The sequence below is a fragment of the Musca autumnalis genome, unplaced genomic scaffold, assembly GCF_047663935.1.
Source record: "Musca autumnalis isolate F117 unplaced genomic scaffold, ASM4766393v1 scaffold_2, whole genome shotgun sequence".
Lineage (NCBI taxonomy): Eukaryota > Metazoa > Arthropoda > Insecta > Diptera > Muscidae > Musca > Musca autumnalis.
This window is the reverse complement of record NW_027411755.1, coordinates 253,145,377-253,166,093: the sequence shown is the minus strand read 5'-3', so window position 1 is coordinate 253,166,093 and position 20,717 is coordinate 253,145,377. Positions and strand designations below refer to the sequence as shown.

The window sequence follows — 20,717 nt, the reverse complement described above, 5'->3', positions numbered from 1 at the left end:
CTCACCATCTATTTCTAACGATAAGTAGTTACAAAAAAACAAAACAAATATAACAAATAAAATAAAAAGAAGAAACATTTTCTAAAACCCGAATAAGGAAATTGTCTTTAATGCAAAATGAAGTATATATGAAATGACGATAAAGAATGAAACCCGATTATTGAAATAAAATTTTTGAAACCCAACTTTTTTAAGGTGTTTTCTTCAGTCCATTGACTTCAATTTCTCAAATATCATGCACACATTCTTTTAAAAATGGCAAAAGTTGTATGCTTACACCAAGCAAAGAACACTTTTCGAGTAAAATGTGATACAACTTGATGATTCTTGCACGTAAAGGAACAGAGCTTATATGATTTCAATTTTGCATTCAAACTTAAAAGTTCATTGTTAGCAAAATTTAATTTTTATTTAATAATATAACTTTATCTTAGATAAAAAACAAGCATTAACAGTATTAGCACACACAATTCTAATTGTGCGAATGGATATCAAGCGTTATGTTTAACCAAACCATGATTTTTTATTGATCGAATTCCACTTGGCAATGTTCATTAGTATCGAACTAACACACTGATCCTTGTCACGATTTTGTCCATAATAATCAACAAATTCACCATCGGGATTAACCAAATACATAATAATGGTGTGGTCTACAATATAGTCATTGTCCTGATCTCTGGGACCGGCGGAAAAGTATACTCGAAAAGCTTTGCATACTTTGCTGATTTGTTCAACAGTACCGGTCAGACCCAGTAGCTTGGGTGAGAATTCTTTGACATATTTGTCCACCACATCTTTGGTGTCACGTTCTGGATCAACTGTTATAAATATGGGTTGAATTTCAGGATTTTGGGGAGATTTTTCTGCAAAAAGAGATATGAATAAATAGTATAAAGTTAAAAAATTAATCTTTTATTATCACCCACCAATTTCATCCACTACAGCAGACATCTTTTCCAATTCATCGGGGCATATGTCAGGACAATGGGTAAAACCAAAGTAAATCAATAGCCATTTACCCAAAAAGTCTTCAGATTTACGTAGATTACCTTTAGGATCAATGAGTTCCCAACGACCACCAATAGCAGCTTTCCCCAATTGTCTTTTGCGTTCCTTTAAGATGGCTTCTTCTTTTTCATGTTTAACGTACAGCATGAAGGCAACACCAACAGCACCTAATCCTCCAATGGCAGCAGCACTTTTCCATGTTATTGGCCCTTTACCTTTAACCGGATCACTTGCAACGAAACGAAGTTGTTGCCTAACAATATTTTGCTTTAGAAGAGTTTCATTTTGACTAAATGCTTGTCTCCTGCAAGCATTAAAAAGTCGTTGCATTTGACGGGACATAGTTTTGCTGACCAAATGTGTCTGTTTTATCTTATAAATAGGGAATTTTTTTACGTAAATGCTCTCCTGGAAAACGCCTGAAATCCAAAATTCCAAACAGCTGATTAATGTTGTCTTCTTCTTCGAAAAGGTAATGCAAGGTGAATTGATAACATAGGATCTATGCATTAGAGTTGTACAATCTAGTTCATTTGAAACATCTAGTTCAATAGTTCAGCTCTTTTAACTGAACTAGCTCAGTAATCTAGTTCATAGTTCACTATCCAGTTCAATCATTCGGATTATAATCGTTCAATCGAACGCATACATACACCAAATAGAACAAACAATCATGGTACAAATACACAGGTAGCCGCATCAGCAATTGTTGGTAACATAAGGTGTCAAAATTTGACATCAATTCAATGCAGTTGACACATTATGTTACCATCAGCTGGCATGATAATGCTACCTGTATTATTGTACCATGCAAACAATAGAATTATATAAGCTCTGTTCCTTTACGTGCAAGAATCTTCAAGTTTTACCACTTTTTACTAGAAAAGCGTTCCTTTACTTCAGACAACATACAATTCATATGAGTGCATTTTACAACTTATACTACCTTTGCCGGTTTTACCACTTTCAAAAGTAAAGGAACAGACCAATTTAACTACACCCATGGCACAATAATACAGGTACAACGGCAAAAACAGCACATTTGCTGTCAAAATGCATTATTGTGAATAAAATTACATGCAAAAGGTAAACGAGCAATGCACAGTAATGCGTTATTTTGACGTTTGGTGTGGCTAATGGACCGATTATTGTTATCGATATAACACCTTATTATTCCGCCATGACTACACCAGTAGTGCAATTATCTAACTCATTTTTTGAGTTACCGACAAAAATCGGTAAAAATTAAACGCGAAATTATGAATAAAACGTTCAAATAAAAGTTGACAACACTCTTGCTATCGGTAGAACTTTGCGGCTGCTTTTTATTCGTCGCTAACTTACCGAAAAACATCGGTAATTACCGAAATTATAAGCATTTTAATTTTACCGACAATTGTCGGTAACTGAAAAAATGAGTTAGAGAATCGCACTACTACTACATTTACGTGTTTTATTCCATTCATAAAGGGGAATGGGGATTTTCTCAGATGTGTACTTCGGTACGGAAAGTCTCTGACCGTCACTCACTTGGGAGTGTCCAGAGATGATTCATTTGTCGAATTTTCCAAGCAGCTCACTACTTCCGATATTATATCAAGTATTCTCTGGTAATATCAAACAGACAACCGTTTGTTGATAGCTAGAGTGAGAAGACGACCCGGCCTAGAGGGTTCGTTGGCAGTCCCAACACTAGGATCGGACGCTGTGGCCCAATCAGCCGCACGTCTTAAATTAATCCGATTACAGAAACAACAAGGACATATATATTCCATTCATAAAGAAAGATTATAATTTAACTACACCAGAAAAAAATATTACATTTACGTGTTTTATTCCATGCATAAAGAAAGAATAATTTGGTATTAATTTAAGAAAACACGTCCTTCATTTAGTTGGCTGGCAAAAATCTTATGTTGTGTGTGTGTCGAAATTCCTTAACCCCGAAAAGTGGCAAAACTGGAAGCAATTTTTAAGAGAGTGAGAGGGGAGAGAGAGCGAAAATGGCTTTCTCTTCTACCACAGGCTACCAGCAAAATTTCTGCAGGTAGAAAACGGCAGAACTGATTTTTCGACTTTTGTTTGACGATTATTTCACAAAATGGACGAAAACCCGAAGAAAAAGTCGAACACTGACAACACTAAATTAAAAACTGTGAAATAAAAGACGAAAATTGTTTTTTTATGTTTTTTCTGACATTGCTGCCGGATCTACCATGTTTCCGTTCCATTACTTTTCTGTTAAAAATGTTCATGAGAGAGCAGTTTCAATTCAATTGTGACACTTTTCTCTTTTACCACTCTTACCATTAAAAAAGTAAAGGAACAAAGCTATTATGAATGGAATAAAATACGTAAATGTAATATTTTTGTTCTGGTGTAGTTAAATTATGTAAATTATATTATTCTATTGTTTGTTTCTATTTGGTGTATGTATGCTTTTGATTGAACGATTATTATCCCAATGATTGAACTGGATAGTGAACTATGAACTAGATTACTGAACTACTTCAGTTAAAAGAGCTGGACTATTGAACTAGATCTTTCAAATGAACTAGATTCTACAACTCTACTTTCTGCTCCACAAATTTCAGCTTTGTTCCCGTACTTTTTAATAGTAAAACTCGTAAAAGAGAAAAAGAGAGAAAAATTGTTGTCACACAAAAGTTTTTTCAAAAAGTTCGTGAACGCAAAAATGGAAAAAACGTCAAAAAAGCTGGAACAAATGTCAAAGTCAGAGTATAAGCCAATCAGACGCCGGCAACCACTTTACTATTTTTTACACGCTCAAATTCTTCGAGTAAAAAGTTTTTCATGGTAGAATAATAAAAGGTAACCTCATTTAAAAAAATCGTAGATACATCTCTGGATTTACTGACATGCTCAATTACAGACTAATTGAACGTATCCACCCCTGCACGTCAGGAAAAAGAAAAACAACTATTGCTTTTTGTTTATTTTTTGAAGTGGATAATATTCTGTGTGAATAATATTAAAATTCATTGAATAAAAATGACGAGTCTGGTGCCGACGTTAAATTTCAGGGTATATTATGAAGTGGCCGAAGACCAAAAGAATGTCCAAATGATTTGTGAAACGTCGAATCCTTTCTTCAACATATGGACCAATTTTAATGAATGTTAAACACAATTTTCACTTTGTTTCTTTATTTGTTGTTTTTATTTACCATAGTATAAATGAATGGCTGACTTCCGTCACGTTATAAAACTATGTTTTTTCTTCGCATTAATTCTGTATCACTGCGATATGGAATAGGATGCTTACAGAATTTTTTAGACATTTACAAAGCAACTGACATTTCGGAAGGCAGCCTATTGTTAGCCTAAAGAGTTGGTAATATGCACTCATGTTTGGCATTGAACTTTTGCTTTGTAACGGTCAACTCCCTTAGGTAGCTCCCCCACAAAATTTCAGAATGTTAAGGACATGTCTCGGATTGTTCGTGGGTTCTCCACGAGCTCCTATAATGGTACATTATTTTCGGGGCAAGTCCACATTCCCTGTAATAATAGAAGAAACGCTTTTAAAAAATCTTTTCCGGCACTAACTAAAATGACTAATGGGCACGACAACTTACGAGGATAGTTTACAACAATGTAAATTTTTTAGTGGCTAGTCCAGGCTTCGTGACATAATGGTCCAAAATTTCTGGTAGGCATGATAGCTATCGGAAGGGTTGACTGACATTGGTCAACCTTTGCATATATTATATTTCTCACAAACTTAAATTGTTCTAAAAACTATAACGAACAACTGCTACCATCTGCAACATTTTGTATTACGAGCTCCTTTAAAATTAAAAATCATTTCCCTCCAGCGTCGTTTCTTATTCTTTGATTTTATTTATATTAAAAACATTGAATTTTGGATTTGAAACGTAACTGTCAAATATGTATGTGTATGCAATGATAAGCACACACATACATAGAAAATTATTGTCAAATCCGTTTTGACAATAAAATGTTGTCAAAGTTTAAATTTAGAAAAAATTGTAAACATATGATTGCATAAGGTTACCTTTTTTAATTGTACCATGAAAGTTTTTAAAGAGAGCGGCGTTCAGCTCCATTTTTGTTTAAAGAGAAGTGAACATTTTACAACTTTTTTGTGTTCGGAAACGCGTTTGCACAAAACTTGGTCCATATTTATATTGGGCAGTTTTCCCTGCGGCAGTTGTCAGTTTGATGGAGAGAGAGCCGAGGTCTATGGCAATGATGAACACGAAGAGAGAATTTGTGTAGTGAATCGTACGAAAACGTAAAGGCGAGTGCTCATCTTGTTCAAATTGGGAAAACGTACTCATAGTTTTTTGTGAACCATGAACAATTAAAAGTTTATGTAATTTTTTATTTATATTTTTAATAATTTGCATTGTTGACGATTTTAGACAACATTAATGTTTAAAAAATGTTGTAATAAGCAATGAAACATCAAGAAAAATTTAATATTATTTCTCCCTTAAATTTGCCTCTCTCTCGATTTTGCTCAGCTCTGAAATATGGACTTGTTAAGTGAGAGCAATTTTGACTGTTCTCTCTTTTGCTACTTCTACTAGAAAAAAGGAAGGGAACAAAGCTATAATTTAAAATGTCTTACGCCACAATCACGTCGGCGTATACTTTTCATTTTGCGGAACGCATTTCATTTTGGTTTGACTTTGACACGAACGCTCTTTTGACGTCTCTCATTTTAGTTGCATGGAATTGCAAAATATATTTTATAGAAAAAAGGAATAAATAAATAGTTTAAAATGGTAAATAATTTGGCAATTTAATGTTCTAATATTGTTCAAGTTACAAAGTGCTGAAATTTAAACAAAATTGTCATGCATCATTCCATAATGGACTATTACTAATGTTTGGAAATATTTTTGTATACAACATAACCTAGAAACCTCCCATTGAAGATTTGTTATTCCCCAACAATAAGTGATGTGCGATTTTTTAATGCTATACTAACATGTGTCAATTCTTGTTTTGCAGAGACCTTTAATGCTGCAGGGCCACGAGCGTTCCATTACGCAAATTAAATACAATCGTGAAGGTGACTTGTTGTTCTCCTGCTCGAAAGATCAAAAGCCAAATGTTTGGTACTCAAACAATGGTGAACGTTTGGGTACCTATGATGGACATCAGGGTGCTATTTGGTGTCTTGATGTTGATTGGACAACATCAAAGTTAATTACTGGCTCTGGTGACATGACAACTAAAATTTGGGATGTTGAGCATGGTGTGGTAATTGCATCGATTCCCGCAAAATCATCGGTACGTACTTGCAACTTTAGCTACTCGGGAAATCAAGCAGCATATACCACAGACAAGGCTATGGGTCAGAACTCGGAACTTTTCCTTATTGATGTTCGTACAGCCGATTCCAGTTTGGCCGACCAAAGCCCCATTTTGCGCATACCCATGTTGCAATCAAAGATTACCTCCATGTTGTGGGGTCCTTTGGATGAAACAATTATTACAGGTAAACATCTTTGGAACATCTTGCATTACATGAAATAACTTACATACAATATCTCTTGGTTTTAGGTCACGATAATGGTCAAATTTCCATTTGGGATATTAGAAAAGGACGTGAAGTCAATTCTGTTAATGACCACACAGGCAGCATTAATGACATGCAAATGTACAAAGACGGTACCATGTTTGTGACAGCTTCCAAGGATACCACAGCCAAATTGTTCGATTCTGAATCTTTGATGTGTTTGAAAACATACAAGACTGAAAGACCCGTTAACTCGGCTTCTATCAGTCCCATTATGGAGCATGTTGTTTTGGGTGGTGGCCAAGATGCTATGGAAGTAACAACAACATCAACCAAGGCTGGCAAATTCGATTCTCGTTTCTTCCATTTAATCTACGAAGAAGAGTTCGCTCGTCTTAAAGGTCATTTTGGTCCCATTAACAGTTTGGCTTTCCATCCTGATGGTAGAAGTTATGCATCCGGCGGTGAAGATGGTTTTGTGCGTGTAAATACATTCGATAGTACCTACTACGAACCACTATTTTAGAAACAAAACAATTGTGTACGTGTATTTTTTTTTAATTTCCATATACAGTCATCAAACCACTACCCTAATAAGAAAAACAAAAACAAGAAACGGATAATTTATATATAAATAAATGAGAGTAAGCCTTTTGGACTGTGAAGATTTGTTTGGAGTTTATGTTGTCTATAGAGGCCAATGTTTTGAAACATGTATGAGAACAAAGTAAATAAACAAATCTATTCAAGGACACGAAGAAAGGCCATAAAAAAACAAAAGAAGATCTTGTTTAACTTTGAAGGATGGAGTTTTGAGTGCATTAAGAATAGGATACCCAAAAACAGGGCAATATATCTGTTTAATGTCAAAACAGATATATTTTGGGAACCTTTCCTGCGGTTTTTATACATTTATTTTAAAAAGGTAACTGAGGTGGTGTAAATTGGGTACTTATGGGTAAATATCCAGAAATTTACCAAAGTATATATAATAGAAAAATGTTAGTACGTTTGTTTGAAGTTTATGGACTCAAAAACCGCTGAATCGATCTTCCTGAAAATTCCAGAGTATATCACTACCAGCCCAACTATGAACATCAACTCCCGTGAGTTTTCTCACTTTTTCCTTTAAGTTGAAACGGCAGAAAGACAAAACTCATGGGGAGTTTATATTCATAATCGCCCTGTACATGACCTGAAAGTAACATAGGCTATAAAAATAAATCGGAGGTACCTCCAAAAAATTTAGATTTTTATGCAAATATCTATGGAATGGTAACCGATAACGACTCCAAATTTTGGATATGTGAAGGAATTTGCTCTAGAAATATATTTGCCAAATTATATTGAAATCGGTTCAGATTTGGACGTAGCTCCCATATATTTTCGGTCGATTTCATGTATTTGATGCACCAAACACGATATATATACCCGATTTTAATGAACGTTGGAATGTGTGTGGAAAATTGGCCTACAAATAAATGTGTCAAATTATATTTTACCTTTTATGCCAAAATTGGATGGTTTCGAAGTTGACGGAGGAGGAAACAAGACAAAACAAAAATCATTTTTATTCAAAAAAAAACGAAATTCCCTGTTGTTGTAGCAGCATATAATGCTGGGTTGGCAGCCGCTGACCGAAACACTTTTGGTTTCGGGTCAATCCGGTACTAAGACCCCGCTGCCGTGGGATTGATTACGAAATTCCCTGGTGTTGTCGGCGGTATAGATGGACCCATGTGCACATTGGATTTGCACTCAATTTATCAATTAATATTTCAAACTGTTGTTTTATTGTTATTTTCACCATATTTTTGATACACCAAATTAATCATGCAAATAATAAACAATTGTTAAAAAAATTGGTCTGTTCCAGCACTGCAATATTCTACTAATTTTTACTATTTTTTCCGATAACATAAAGGAAAAAGTGTTAACGTAGTAAAAAAATAGTAGCTTCTGGAACAGAGCATTACTTCTTGTTTTTTCGAAAATATTCACTGCAACTGAAAAAACCTGGTTGCTGAAAAATAGCCGGTTCGTCAACTGAGATTCGCAACTTCAGTTGAAGGTTGCCATACATAAAGTAATTTTGGCAACTGACAACTCCACTCAACGATTATTGCTATCGATAATGGACCTCTAAATTGTATGTTGCAAATGTTTTGTCCTATACTATATATATATATATGTATATATAGGAACCTATCTTATCGCATATACCCCGGTTACACTTAACCGAATTAACCCAGTGTCAAATATCAATCCCATAGCGCAAACGTCAAATAAATCCTCTCGAAGTGGATTAACCCAGCAGAAAACTCTAGTGTAACCGTAGTATTACATTTTTAAAACTTTACAGGACCCAACTGATCGTACTTAGCACAACAGCTTCACCTCTGCTGAAAGTTCTTTCTTCCATGACAAGTGGTGTTTTGTTTCCAATACTATTTTTAAGTGGGATTTATAACATTTTATTTAAAACTTAATACATCTTGAGGTATATTGATAAGGAATTTATATGAGAGGTATGCAGATAATATTGGGAAATACAGACAACAAATACATTTATAAAAAATTCCAGGTCTAAAAGAAAGAATTCTTCTTTTTCTTAATCATAACAGGCTGTCCAGACATTGCAGCCAATTGGGCTGGCGTTGGAGCAATTCCTGGTGGGGGTGGGGGAACTGTTACAGCACCATTAGCCGTTGTCCTTATTTCAGCTCGTTTATCAAAGTGTAAAACATTATGACTTGGTGACATTTGATTTACATGGGTGGGTGGTGGTGCTGCTGTGTTATAGTAATTCTGGTGTTGTTGTATGTGGGCTGGGTAAGGATTAACATAACCTGCATTGGGTTGATAGATTGGAAATTGTTGATGGGTGGGTGGTTGCTGATAATATTGAGCTTGGGAATGGGATGACATTTTTAGAGCCTCTTCATATGATGGCGGAGGAGGGCCTCTCTGTAATGTGAAAATGTAAGTTGTGAAAAATCCGAGAAGACAATAAAGCACTTACCTGATACGTTGGATCATTGTCCACAAGTGTTTCTGGTGGTGCTGTGGGATATAAGTTTGTTGATTTTCCTAAAAATAAAATGTTTAATTTGTTTTCTTTATTAACAATTATTAAAATTACCACTAACCGTCTGATTTCGACATGTTTGTCTCTGCAAGTCAATGAATTGCAATGTTTTGTTTTGCTTTCTTGTTGTGAGAGAGTGACACAGATACTGAGATTGAGAGACTATTAATAGAAAGTGATGTCATTGCTACTGTAATTGAAATTATGGTTTGGTTGGTTTGTTTTACCCTGCGTTTATAAATGACAGGACAGTTGACTTCATATATTGATTGTCAAATCGCACAACTTGCCTGTGTGACGTAGGCATCCAGACAACTGCAAAAACCGTTGCAAAATTATGAATGAAAATCATAGATTTATTTTCGTTTACCATTCACTTATTTTGTTTTTGTACATATTCTTTTGTTTTCAGCACATTTGAATTATCATCTCACTTCTTTTTCACAAAAATGTCAAAAATTTGTTAACCCGACTGTCTTTGAAAAAAATGATGGACAGCTGGGAGACAAACGACAAATATATGTATGTGTTAGTAAATCAGAGTTGTATTTGAAGACAAACTGTCTGGTGTAAACGCCTAGTTAGAGAAATATCATTCATTTATTTTAAATAAAATCTTAGTAAATAATAAATTGGTTTGTTTTCGAGTAATATCATTCATTTATTTTATATACATATGTATGTGTTTATATGTATTATATTTCTCATAAAATTGTTAAAAGAAACCATAGAAGAAATCATCCTGACATACCTTGTTGTTAAGAGTCTCATCATGTAGCTCTCTCTTGATGATTAATCAAGTCAAGTGACTGTCATTTTTATCCAAGAAATACGAGGCTTGTTCATGGCACAATTACCAGGTAGATGCATCAGCCAACAACTACAACAAAAACCATTTCAGTACTGTGAAATGGCAAAAATGTGTTCCAAAAATAAAGCGATTCACATATTTTTTCAACAAAATTTTGTTAGGCAGATATTAATAAACGCGTTATTACTAAAATCCAACAAAAATTCATAATTTTTCGTTTAAATTTTTGTTTATTATTTAATTTAATTTTTTTACAGCTTGCAGTACATCAGCTGGGCTGATGCGGGTACCTGTATGATTGTGCCATGGGCTTGTTCAAAAGAAAAGGTAAATTCACAGTTTATACAGTTGGCCATTCAGAGTTCTGTTAACAACATTTGACAACAAACATACCCAGCAAAAAGTTTGCATCCACGGAAGCAGTTAAATCACTGGTGCAAGTGTCACGAAGTGCTTCTTTTTCTGTGAATTCCTCAGTGAATTTTACAAGGGAGCGCGCAGAAAGGAAGCACTCCATTTTGCTTCCGCAGCACGCAGTTAGGAAGCACTCCATTTTGCTTCCGCAGCACACAGCTAGGAAGCACTCCATTTTTACAATTTTTACCACTTTTACGAGTTTTGCGTTCCCGTACACAAAATTTGTATGAAAATCGTTTACGACTTTTACCACTTTGTAAAGTACGGGAACAGGCCATTAATAAGACATTTTAGTTTTATTCTTATAGGCCGTTTATATATAACAAGGTTAACCCAGTGGGTCTGGGTTTCAAATGTCATTTCCATTGTATATACTTCAAACAAATCCTTATAAAGAAGGTTAACCCTGCAAAAAAACTATAATATAAACGCCGTATTACTTTAATTTCATTTGTTGAATGAAAATTGAATTTTTTATCGTTTATACATAAAAGTGCTTGTTGGATGTAATCCAAATGTGAGGAAAAGGATTGCCTTTTTCATTAGTCCACTGGAAGCGCATCCATGCATGTAATGAAATCCTCACTCCAACTTGCACCACTTCCATTTTTTTTTGCTGGGTAATAGATTTTACATTATTGTGATTTTAGTTCCTTTGTATTTTAAATCACAATAATGTTTTTGACATCAAACATAATAGTCAGCTGGGCTTATTGGCCGACCTTATACTAGACCTTGGGTAAATTGTTGAATTTAAAATTTCTCCGGTATTAAGAATTTTGGTCAGTACACTTGTTGGAGACAGTGGTGAGGCACATGTTAACCCTTTACCTCAACACCATCTCTAACCGAAAAACAGACAATTCAGCTTTAATATGTTAGCTGGACTATGTATGTTAACTCCATTATTACTTGGATTTTTCGAACGAATTCATTATCAAATGATCATCAGTTTAAACTTACAATTTTAACACTAACGCCTCCAAAACAGAATTTAAATAAAAGCCCTTTTGTTTTTAATATTTTTTATTTCTTATAAAATACAAATTAAACAGTTCTTTCTTTATACCTTGCCACATTTAGAGGTACAAACAAACATTCCAAAAAAACCTATATATCTACGCCGCTTCAATTTCTTCCAGAAATTTGCGACACTTCTTTTTCAAAACCTTCACCGCTTCGACAAAGATAACATCGGGTTTCAATGCACCAACTGATTCAACTGTGAAGATATAATGATCCCTTACCCTTGACATTTCAACAGAATCGGCCAATTGGGGATAACGGTAAACATTACGACTGCAGGTATCATAACGGGCATCTTTAACATAGGCCACATCGTTGTCATCAATACCAATGACTCCGGGCGAAAAGCACTTTTGCAGCAGTTGGGCATCTTTACCCTTTACTTCACGTCGCAATTTAATTTCGGGTAACAATCGGTAAAACGCCGTGGCAACAGGTGAAAATTTAGCGTGATCCTTGCCAATACCCTTGACAGCGATCATTTTTAAATCAAACTCATGACCAGGACGCATTTGTGATATTAAAATATCATCATGTATACAACCAACATCAGATTCTGAATATAGTTGGGCTTGTTTGCCACGCGGTAACCATTTAATTTGTCCTGAATGTACTTTGTGGTTTTTATAAATTGTATCGAAATTCGATGAATCCTTAATGTCTTTGCGTCGTGTACATTTAACTTTTAGCTCAAATTCAAGTGTGTCATGTTCTGTGCCTTGTTCATTTTCTTCACTACGATATTCGAATAGACGAGGGTCTGCTTTCAATGGTATCAAACCAAGACGATGGGCCAGCACTTCATCCTGTATAATGGAGGTGTTGTTGTAAATGTAGATCTTTTCAAATGCCATACTGGGAACTTCACTGAGCATAAGACGACGGAAAGCATTGGCAAATGCTGGATGGACACCAATTAAATCAAACTCCAGCTCATCACCTTCGTACCTAAACAAAATAAGGGAACAATTTAGGAAATTATTAAGTTTTAAAAATGAGTGTGTAAAATGTTATCATTTACCTCACAACAACTATTTTCATCTTGGCTTTGTATGTTTCGATGTCAATTGGTTCGTCGGCCAGGCCATAATCATGGGGATCCTGCTTGAGTTTATACTCGTCCATATATAATCTGGGCTTTTCTTCTAAAGCCGGCATATTTACTTGTTTTTTATTAAAAAATATAGAAATTAACAAATTTATTCAACTAGACTAGTCCAAAACACGTGAAAAACGTAAACATCAAATACAATAGAGATGGCAGTTTGCATATTCAATCACAATAGTACCATAGTGTTAATTATCGATACCTACCTCACCGATAACAAAGTGAAGTGCACGGGCCACAGTGTGAATTACATAGTGAAACCAACAAAATGCCTGTTGGAGAAACTGCAAAAATCTACAAAATAGGTCTGTACGATAACCCAAAAATATGTACAAATTCGTACACATTTTTACTGAATGCTGCTGGATAACAAAATTATCCAGCAAAAGAGAGCGAGTTTGGAGAGTTCTGTGACTGAGAACTTGCAAATGTTTGCTGGGAAAGTTTGTCCCGCAAAAATTTGCAAGTCTGATCAGCTGTTCAATGTAAACAACTGGAAATGTTTATTTATTTATTTATTTATACATTGCGATAGAAGCCTATTGGCCAATTGGCATCGCAACACAGCATGAAATGTTAACATTTTTGTCTAAGAAAATGTCACAGTTTCGCATTTTTTAGATTTTAAAGCTCTGTGCATTGGAATACTGCTTGAAATAAGTCAAATGCAATTTTAAAATTTATGTTTTTGTTCCATTTGGTTTAAAATATCAAAAGAAACAATTTTTATACATTTTAGGAAACAGCTGACTTTCTTGCAAGTGTTTGCAAAATGTTGTTCGATAACTTTCTGAAATTTTTCTTCTTTGAGGGAGTTCGAGTGAGTAAAATTCATTGAGAGAGGTTGCTGGAACTTGCTGAGTACTTATTGCTGGGAAAGTTATCGTACACACCTAATTTTTAATGATGGCGCTGTTCCAGAACTGCAAGAATCTAAAGGGGAGTACACACTAACAGTCAAAACTGACAGTCAACGTACTTTAAGGACAATTTTCCGGCAAATAACAACTTTTATTTAGCTAAAAACGTTTGAAATACAATATTTACGATATTATTTAGAGATTATAAAAGAAATTTTTCAATTAGGCTTTGATATTCACGAAATAGACCTCGATGACTGTCAGTTTTGCTTGTCAATGTGTACTATACTTAATAATTCTACAACATATTTATTTCGATAACAAAAAGGAAAAATTGTTATCGTAATTTGTAGATTCTTGCAGGTTCTGGAACAGAGCAAATATCGAACAAATAAGTGCAATTTGCAATTCTGGGACAGAGGAACCTATTTATCGATATTGAATTTTAAAAATAGGATTCGATACTGTCGATAGTGCCATCGAATTTTTACCAGCTCTACTGTATTGCCTTCAATCGATTATTGTGAATGATGTGCCATTGTGAATCGGTATCACATTGTTGTAAATTACTATTTTGCCGGGGTTTCTTTTACTAAGAGTTCCATCAAATGTTTTTTTTAATTGCTTGAAATCCTAAGTGAAATAGCAAAATGGCAAAACGTTTCCAACCCATGAAAGAGTTTGGACGCAACATGAAGAAGCCCAAATTAGACATAACTATAAATCGTGGTTCGGCAAACAACACAACAACTTCATCATCTACGACCACCACCTCTAATCAAAATCAAAACAATTTTTGGGATGACGACGATGATGATGTGATTCTGTTGGCTACTCAAGTAGCTGAGGAAGCAGTGGCAAAAACCAACACAAACAGTACAAACAACAATGTTTTTCTAACGGAAACGGATATAACATTTTCGGAATTTGCAAGTGCTGCCACAACAAGTACCCAGATGCCGGCAGCCACATATGATATTCCTGGGCAGGATATTCTGTCACAAATGTTTGACGATGAGGACGAGGATTTAATGGCGGCAGTGGAAAAGCAAGATCCAACACCTTTTAAGAAACCTCTAACGCCACCGAAACCTGTTTCTGTTCCCAAACCAGTTCCGGCATCAAAGACCACAAAGCCCAAGCCCAGCCAATCAGAAAAACCACCATCCCAAAAGCCAACAAATGAATCGGAGGATATATTCGAATTACGATTAACCCAGGGAAACCCACCAAGTTCCCAGGACACCAGCTGTACATCTGGGCAAAGTTCTGCTCGCCGACAATTAGCATCGGAGAGACAAATTAAATTCCTTATGGAAAAGGTGGATGCACTGAAAAAGGAAAACCTGAAAATTAGCAATGAACTCACAGAATCGAAATCAAAAATTGAATCTAAGGAAGGTGAAGTTTCATTGCTGCGCGATGAATTGCGACACCTTAAGCAGCAGGCTAACAATTTGAAAATGGAAAAAATCTTTAGTGCTGAGGCCGCCAAGGGCGAGTGTCAATCGAAAATTGCCGAATTAGCCAAAAAAGTTGAGGCTCAACAGGCCGAAATACGGCTTAAAGAAGCCCAAACATCTCGATTGAAAATGAAGCAGGCCGATGAGACCCAGAAGCTACAACAAAGCATGGTTTTATTGAATACAACAGTGACAGCTGGTCCTGCTGGAAAACATGACAAAAAGTTGAAAAAATGTCTCATGAAAATGCAATCTTTGGATATGAACTATTCTCCAGATTTAAATGATCAACCCATTGAATTATACCCACCAGTATTTGATCCTTCTTTGGATAAGGGAGGTACTGTTAAGCGACAGACATTGTTCGAACGGGAGCTGGAAAACATACAAACCCTTTTGGCTCAATTACAACTAATGGCTGTCCACGAAATACCCAAAGATTTCATAACACGTTGTATAGAATCGGTGTGCAGGGTATTTCCTGAATTTTGGTCTTACACACAAACATTGTATTTCTTGAAATATTGTGAGGTACATCCGTACCACAATTATTCACTAAGTGATTCGAAAATCTATTCAAATCGTTTCCTCCAACAACCCAGTGAAATATATGAACGTGAGAGATGTTTATGTTTTCGCCGTTACATTGCCATTTTGGCCATAATGTGTCAACGAGAAGCATCCTTAGCGTTGGATTTACTCCGCTATAAACATGGGGAATATTATCTAATACAAATTGCAACAGATTCTATAGTTACGTTGGGATTTGCTTGTGGTATTTGTGAACATTTTGGTGTTTTGGAAGCATTTTCGGTGTGGCTTAAAAGTATGCTGGGACACATATCTGGGGATGTGGAAAAATCGCATATGGAAATGTTGGTGGATCTCATGAAACATATTGTCTTTACACGGCCGTGTGCTTGGATATTTCGAGAGATATCGATTTGTTTATACGAAAGTTGCAAGCTGCCACAAATTCTCGATATGCTGTGTATAAATAGCCCGGAAAGGACATTTGTGGCTGATCGTGTAAAGTCCACATATCGATTTTCTAATGATTCGTGTTTTATGCAGGTACGAAAGAGGGATATTTTCTAAAGTTTTATGATTAAAAGTGATTTTTTCTTTTTTTAGGTTTATTGTGGTTTGTTAGAAATTGCCTTTCCTCTGAGTGCTGGCCTGCATTTGGAACATTTTAGATTGCTGGTACAAATATGCTGGAATCATATTCGCTTTGCCTATCACTGTTTTATACAACCACCCAAATTTATACACAAACTGTTACCGATTTATGACGATGAAGATGACGACGAAATGGATTGCCAGCCGGCAGTTGATGATACTGCCGCAAGTAGAACATATGGTCAATTTGAAACTACTGAACAAAATTCTACAACAAAATCAAATTCGACTACTACTAATGTAAAAGCAACAACATCTGCAGGGACCGCCGCCGCTGACAGTTCGAATATCAATAACATAATATCCACAACACAGTGTGAATGTTATATTAAGCTGTGCCTTAGCGTTGTAACGTTGGTATTTCAATTAATGCGACAATGGATTTTCCACAAAATGGAATATTGTAAGTAGACACGTTTTTATACACTCAGCCTTTAGGCTAAAGAGGGTATTTACACTTTGATACGACCAAAAATGTGCCTCATCGAAATAATGGTTTTAGACCCCAAGTATGTTTGTACGATATCCGTTTCAGACAATTTTGAGTAGATCTAGCAATGTCCGTCCGTCTGACTGGTGCGCACGATAACTCTCGAACGGATCAATCGATTCGGCTCAAATTTTGGGTATCGAAATATTTTGTCCAGATTTAAGTTCGAAGATGGGCCATATAGGTCCACTCCTTCAGGTACCTCCCCCACAAATGTTCAAAAATTGTCGCAAAACTTGTGCGCACGATAACTCTTGTAGGGAATAACCGGTTTGGTCCATACTTTGCACATCGTGTAATTTCTACCAAACTTAAATGAGGTTCCAATATGGACTCAATCGGTCCACTACTTCGGGTACCTCCCACACAAAATTTCGGAAAAGTTCAGTTTAGGACCTGGTCTCGAATCACTTTGATTTTTGTTTACGCAAGTTGTATTCGCTGTCCTCTATACGACGCTGTAAGTTTCATTAGGGGCAAGTCCATACTTCCTGAGCAAATAGCCTGAAAGTTACAAAAAAACCCTACAACACCGTGTGTAGAGGTTGGAGCGCAAGATAACTCTCGAACGGATCTGCCGATTCGGTCCAAAATTTAGCTTTCGTATTATTTTGTCCAAACTTAGTTCAAGTTCAAAGATGGATTATATCGGTCCACTCCTTCCGGTACAATAGTTCGAAAATGTTCGGAAAATTTGTGAGTACGATAACTCTTGAAGGAAGTAACCGATTTGGTCCATACTTTGCACATTATGAAATTTCTACCAGACTTAGATGAGGTTACAATATGGAGTCAATCGGTAAACTCCTTCGAGTACCTCCCACACAAAATTTCGGAAAAGTTCAGTTTAGGAGCTGCTCTCGAATCGCCTTTGTTTTTGTTGTAACATCTTGTATTCACTGTCCCCTATACGAAGGTACAAGTTTCCTCAGGGGCAAATTCATACTTCCTGAAAAAATAGCCCGAAGGGTGTAAAAACCCCCTATTGCACCCCCATGGTCTATGTCGGTCCATTCCTTTAAGTACCTTTTCCGCAAAATATTTGAACTTTAATCCTAATCAACATTTTTGTGGGTTCATACGACCAATATTTTGAAACTCCCTAAATACATAAGTTTTTTGTGAAAAAAGTGTTTCAATTTGCACAGGCTGAGGGTATATCTCTTTAAAAATCTTTATAAAATCCACGCCTTTTTGACACTTTGGATGCCCCTAAAAATCTTTAAAAAATCCACGCCTTTTTGACACTTTGGATGCCCCTAAAAATCTTTAAAAAATCCACGCCTTTTTGACACTTTGGATGCCCCTAAAAATCTTTAAAAAATCCACGCCTTTTTGACACTTTGGATGCCCCTAAAAATCTTTAAAAAATCCACGCCTTTTTGACACTTTGGATGCCCCTAAAAATCTTTAAAAAATCCACGCCTTTTTGACACTTTGGATGCCCCTAAAAATCTTTAAAAAATCCACGCCTTTTTGACACTTTGGATGCCCCTAAAAATCTTTAAAAAATCCACGCCTTTTTGACACTTTGGATGCCCCTAAAAATCTTTAAAAAATCCACGCCTTTTTGACACTTTGGATGCCCCTAAAAATCTTTAAAAAATCCACGCCTTTTTGGCACTTTGGATGCCCCTAAAAATCTTTAAAAAATCCACGCCTTTTTGACACTTTGGATGCCCCTAAAAATCTTTAAAAAATCCACGCCTTTTTGACACTTTGGATGCCCCTAAAAATCTTTAAAAAATCCACGCCTTTTTGACACTTTGGATGCCCCTAAAAATCTTTAAAAAATCCACGCCTTTTTGACACTTTGGATGCCCCTAAAAATCGTTGAAAAATCAACGCCTTTTTTTACACTTTGGGACTTTGCCCTAAAAATCTTTGAAAAAATCAACGCCTTTTTGACACTTTGGATGCCCCTAAAAATCGTTGAAAAATCAACGCCTTTTTTTACACTTTGGGACATTGCCCTAAAAATCTTTGAAAAAATCAACGCCTTTTTGACACTTTAGATGCCCCTATAAATCTTTGAAAAAGTCAACGCCTTTTTGACACTTTGGATGCTCCTAAAAATCGTTGAAAAATCAACGCCTTTTTGACACTTTGGATGCCCCTAAAAATCGTTGAAAAATCAACGCCTTTTTGACACTTTGGATGCCCCTAAAAATCGTTGAAAAATCAACGCCTTTTTTACACTTTGGGACTTTGTCCTAAAAATCTTTGAAAAAATCAACGCCTTTTTGGCACTTTGGATGCTCCTAAAAATCGTTGAAAAATCAACGCCTTTTTGACACTTTGGATGCCCCTAAAAATCGTGGAAAAATCAACACCTTTTTGACACTTTGGATGCCCCTAAAAATCGTTGAAAAATCCACGCCTTTTTGGTACTTTGTATGCCCCTGAAAATCGTTAAAAAATCAACGCCTTTTTGACACTTTGGATGCCCCTAAAAATCGTTGATGCCCCCAAAATCTTTAATTTTTTTATTTTTCTTACAGGTACTGACGAAGTAACTGAAATTTCACGCCTGTCTGTACAACTTTTACACATGATATTCTGTGACTATTATTTGACATGTTTGTTTCGTGACTCTGAGGCCACAACGAAATATTATCTTAGTTTGATTTTAAAATGGTGGACAGAACATGCCAAAAAATTAAACTTTAATGAAATTGATTGTAAGTAGAAAACACGAACCTCTCCACCCAACCAACTCAATTAATAAAACAATATATTTTTTTAGTAAAATTTTTACAAAAAATCCAAAACTCCCATGTTATACCCAAAGATATTGCGGATGAAACAAATTTACACACTGTCGTAGCCGATTTAAGCGAATGGCAAACGATTACCAAAGATACGGGCCACGACATACTCTTAAATAGTTTAGATGAAGCTGCAAAAATTGCAAATCGTTTAGGTTTAATTGAAACAGCATCGGATGAAGAGAAATTCTTTGAAGTATTTAAAGGTTATGCATTTAATTTTCAGTGACACATCCACCCAACCATCCATCACACACACATTAAATATTGTTAATTTTTTTATACGAAAATTTGATAAATTGTTATGAGAACAAGTTGTTGTTGTTTTTTTTTAAGAATTTTTAGTACAACATAGTTGTAAATATATAAATATTAGAATCTTAAAAAACGAAAACAAATAAATACTATAATTGAATTATATATTGATATTGTTTATTTACTTTTTTGATTTTGTTATAAATTTTATGAAAAAACATTATTCTTATCATTTATAAAAAAGTATAAAAGCTTCTTATTATGAAATGTTTGTGGTTATTAATTGATGATTGTTCCTGTATAAAATAATGACTGATGTGTTTCGAATGATGTCGAAGCTAAGGTTATTTTACATTACAACAGTACAAGGGTATGTTTGTTGCAATAATGTTATGTGTATTTTGTAAACTTTTGCTTTATTTAGGTATGAAATTCAAATTTGGCGATTCATTAAAGCGGGAGAAAACATCGAGCAACAAAATAGCTTTCATATTTAATGTTTTACTTTCACTATTTTATTGCTGGGTTATTGATACCCATTTAAAGGTGTTTTACCTGGAGTAGGAATATCTTCTAGAGAAGTAAACATAAACACTTCAGATAATTTACAGCATATATTCAGGCGCAAAATGAAATTAACAATGTGGTCAATTTATAATTACTATTTTTTATAAAAATCCTAAAAGTATGCTATACATTATAACTATTAAACCACATCACTCTC

The 20,717-nt window shown here is 35.2% G+C and overlaps 5 protein-coding genes across 5 annotated transcripts; 2 read left to right on the top strand and 3 right to left on the bottom strand.

Annotated features, from left to right (window-relative positions):
- Nucleotides 1-353: 353 nt before the first annotated feature.
- On the bottom strand, nucleotides 354-1,490 carry Scox (Synthesis of cytochrome c oxidase). The gene is made up of 2 exons (XM_073971465.1): nucleotides 930-1,490; nucleotides 354-866 (listed from the first exon to the last, which is right to left on the bottom strand). Exons 1-2 carry the CDS (start codon nucleotides 1,351-1,353, stop codon nucleotides 505-507), a joined length of 786 nt encoding a protein of 261 aa, XP_073827566.1. The 5' UTR covers nucleotides 1,354-1,490; the 3' UTR covers nucleotides 354-504.
- A 4,161-nt stretch (nucleotides 1,491-5,651) lies between these two features.
- eIF3i (eukaryotic translation initiation factor 3 subunit i) lies at nucleotides 5,652-7,305 on the top strand. The gene is made up of 3 exons (XM_073971367.1): nucleotides 5,652-5,785; nucleotides 6,015-6,504; nucleotides 6,570-7,305. The coding sequence occupies exons 1-3, from the start codon at nucleotides 5,783-5,785 to the stop codon at nucleotides 7,049-7,051; spliced, it is 975 nt and encodes a 324-aa protein (XP_073827468.1). The 5' UTR covers nucleotides 5,652-5,782; the 3' UTR covers nucleotides 7,052-7,305.
- A 1,670-nt stretch (nucleotides 7,306-8,975) lies between these two features.
- LOC141395470 (uncharacterized) lies at nucleotides 8,976-10,455 on the bottom strand. The gene is made up of 4 exons (XM_073971366.1): nucleotides 10,365-10,455; nucleotides 9,675-9,803; nucleotides 9,548-9,615; nucleotides 8,976-9,492 (listed from the first exon to the last, which is right to left on the bottom strand). Exons 2-4 carry the CDS (start codon nucleotides 9,688-9,690, stop codon nucleotides 9,112-9,114), a joined length of 465 nt encoding a protein of 154 aa, XP_073827467.1. The 5' UTR covers nucleotides 9,691-9,803; nucleotides 10,365-10,455; the 3' UTR covers nucleotides 8,976-9,111.
- A 1,394-nt stretch (nucleotides 10,456-11,849) lies between these two features.
- Nucleotides 11,850-13,148, bottom strand: Polr1C (RNA polymerase I and III subunit C). The gene is made up of 2 exons (XM_073971464.1): nucleotides 12,889-13,148; nucleotides 11,850-12,815 (listed from the first exon to the last, which is right to left on the bottom strand). Exons 1-2 carry the CDS (start codon nucleotides 13,023-13,025, stop codon nucleotides 11,960-11,962), a joined length of 993 nt encoding a protein of 330 aa, XP_073827565.1. The 5' UTR covers nucleotides 13,026-13,148; the 3' UTR covers nucleotides 11,850-11,959.
- Nucleotides 13,149-14,309: 1,161 nt separating this feature from the next.
- mus304 (mutagen-sensitive 304) lies at nucleotides 14,310-20,158 on the top strand. Its single transcript, XM_073971395.1, has 4 exons — nucleotides 14,310-16,372; nucleotides 16,433-16,883; nucleotides 19,472-19,651; nucleotides 19,717-20,158. Exons 1-4 carry the CDS (start codon nucleotides 14,486-14,488, stop codon nucleotides 19,965-19,967), a joined length of 2,769 nt encoding a protein of 922 aa, XP_073827496.1. The 5' UTR covers nucleotides 14,310-14,485; the 3' UTR covers nucleotides 19,968-20,158.
- Nucleotides 20,159-20,717: the final 559 nt, after the last annotated feature.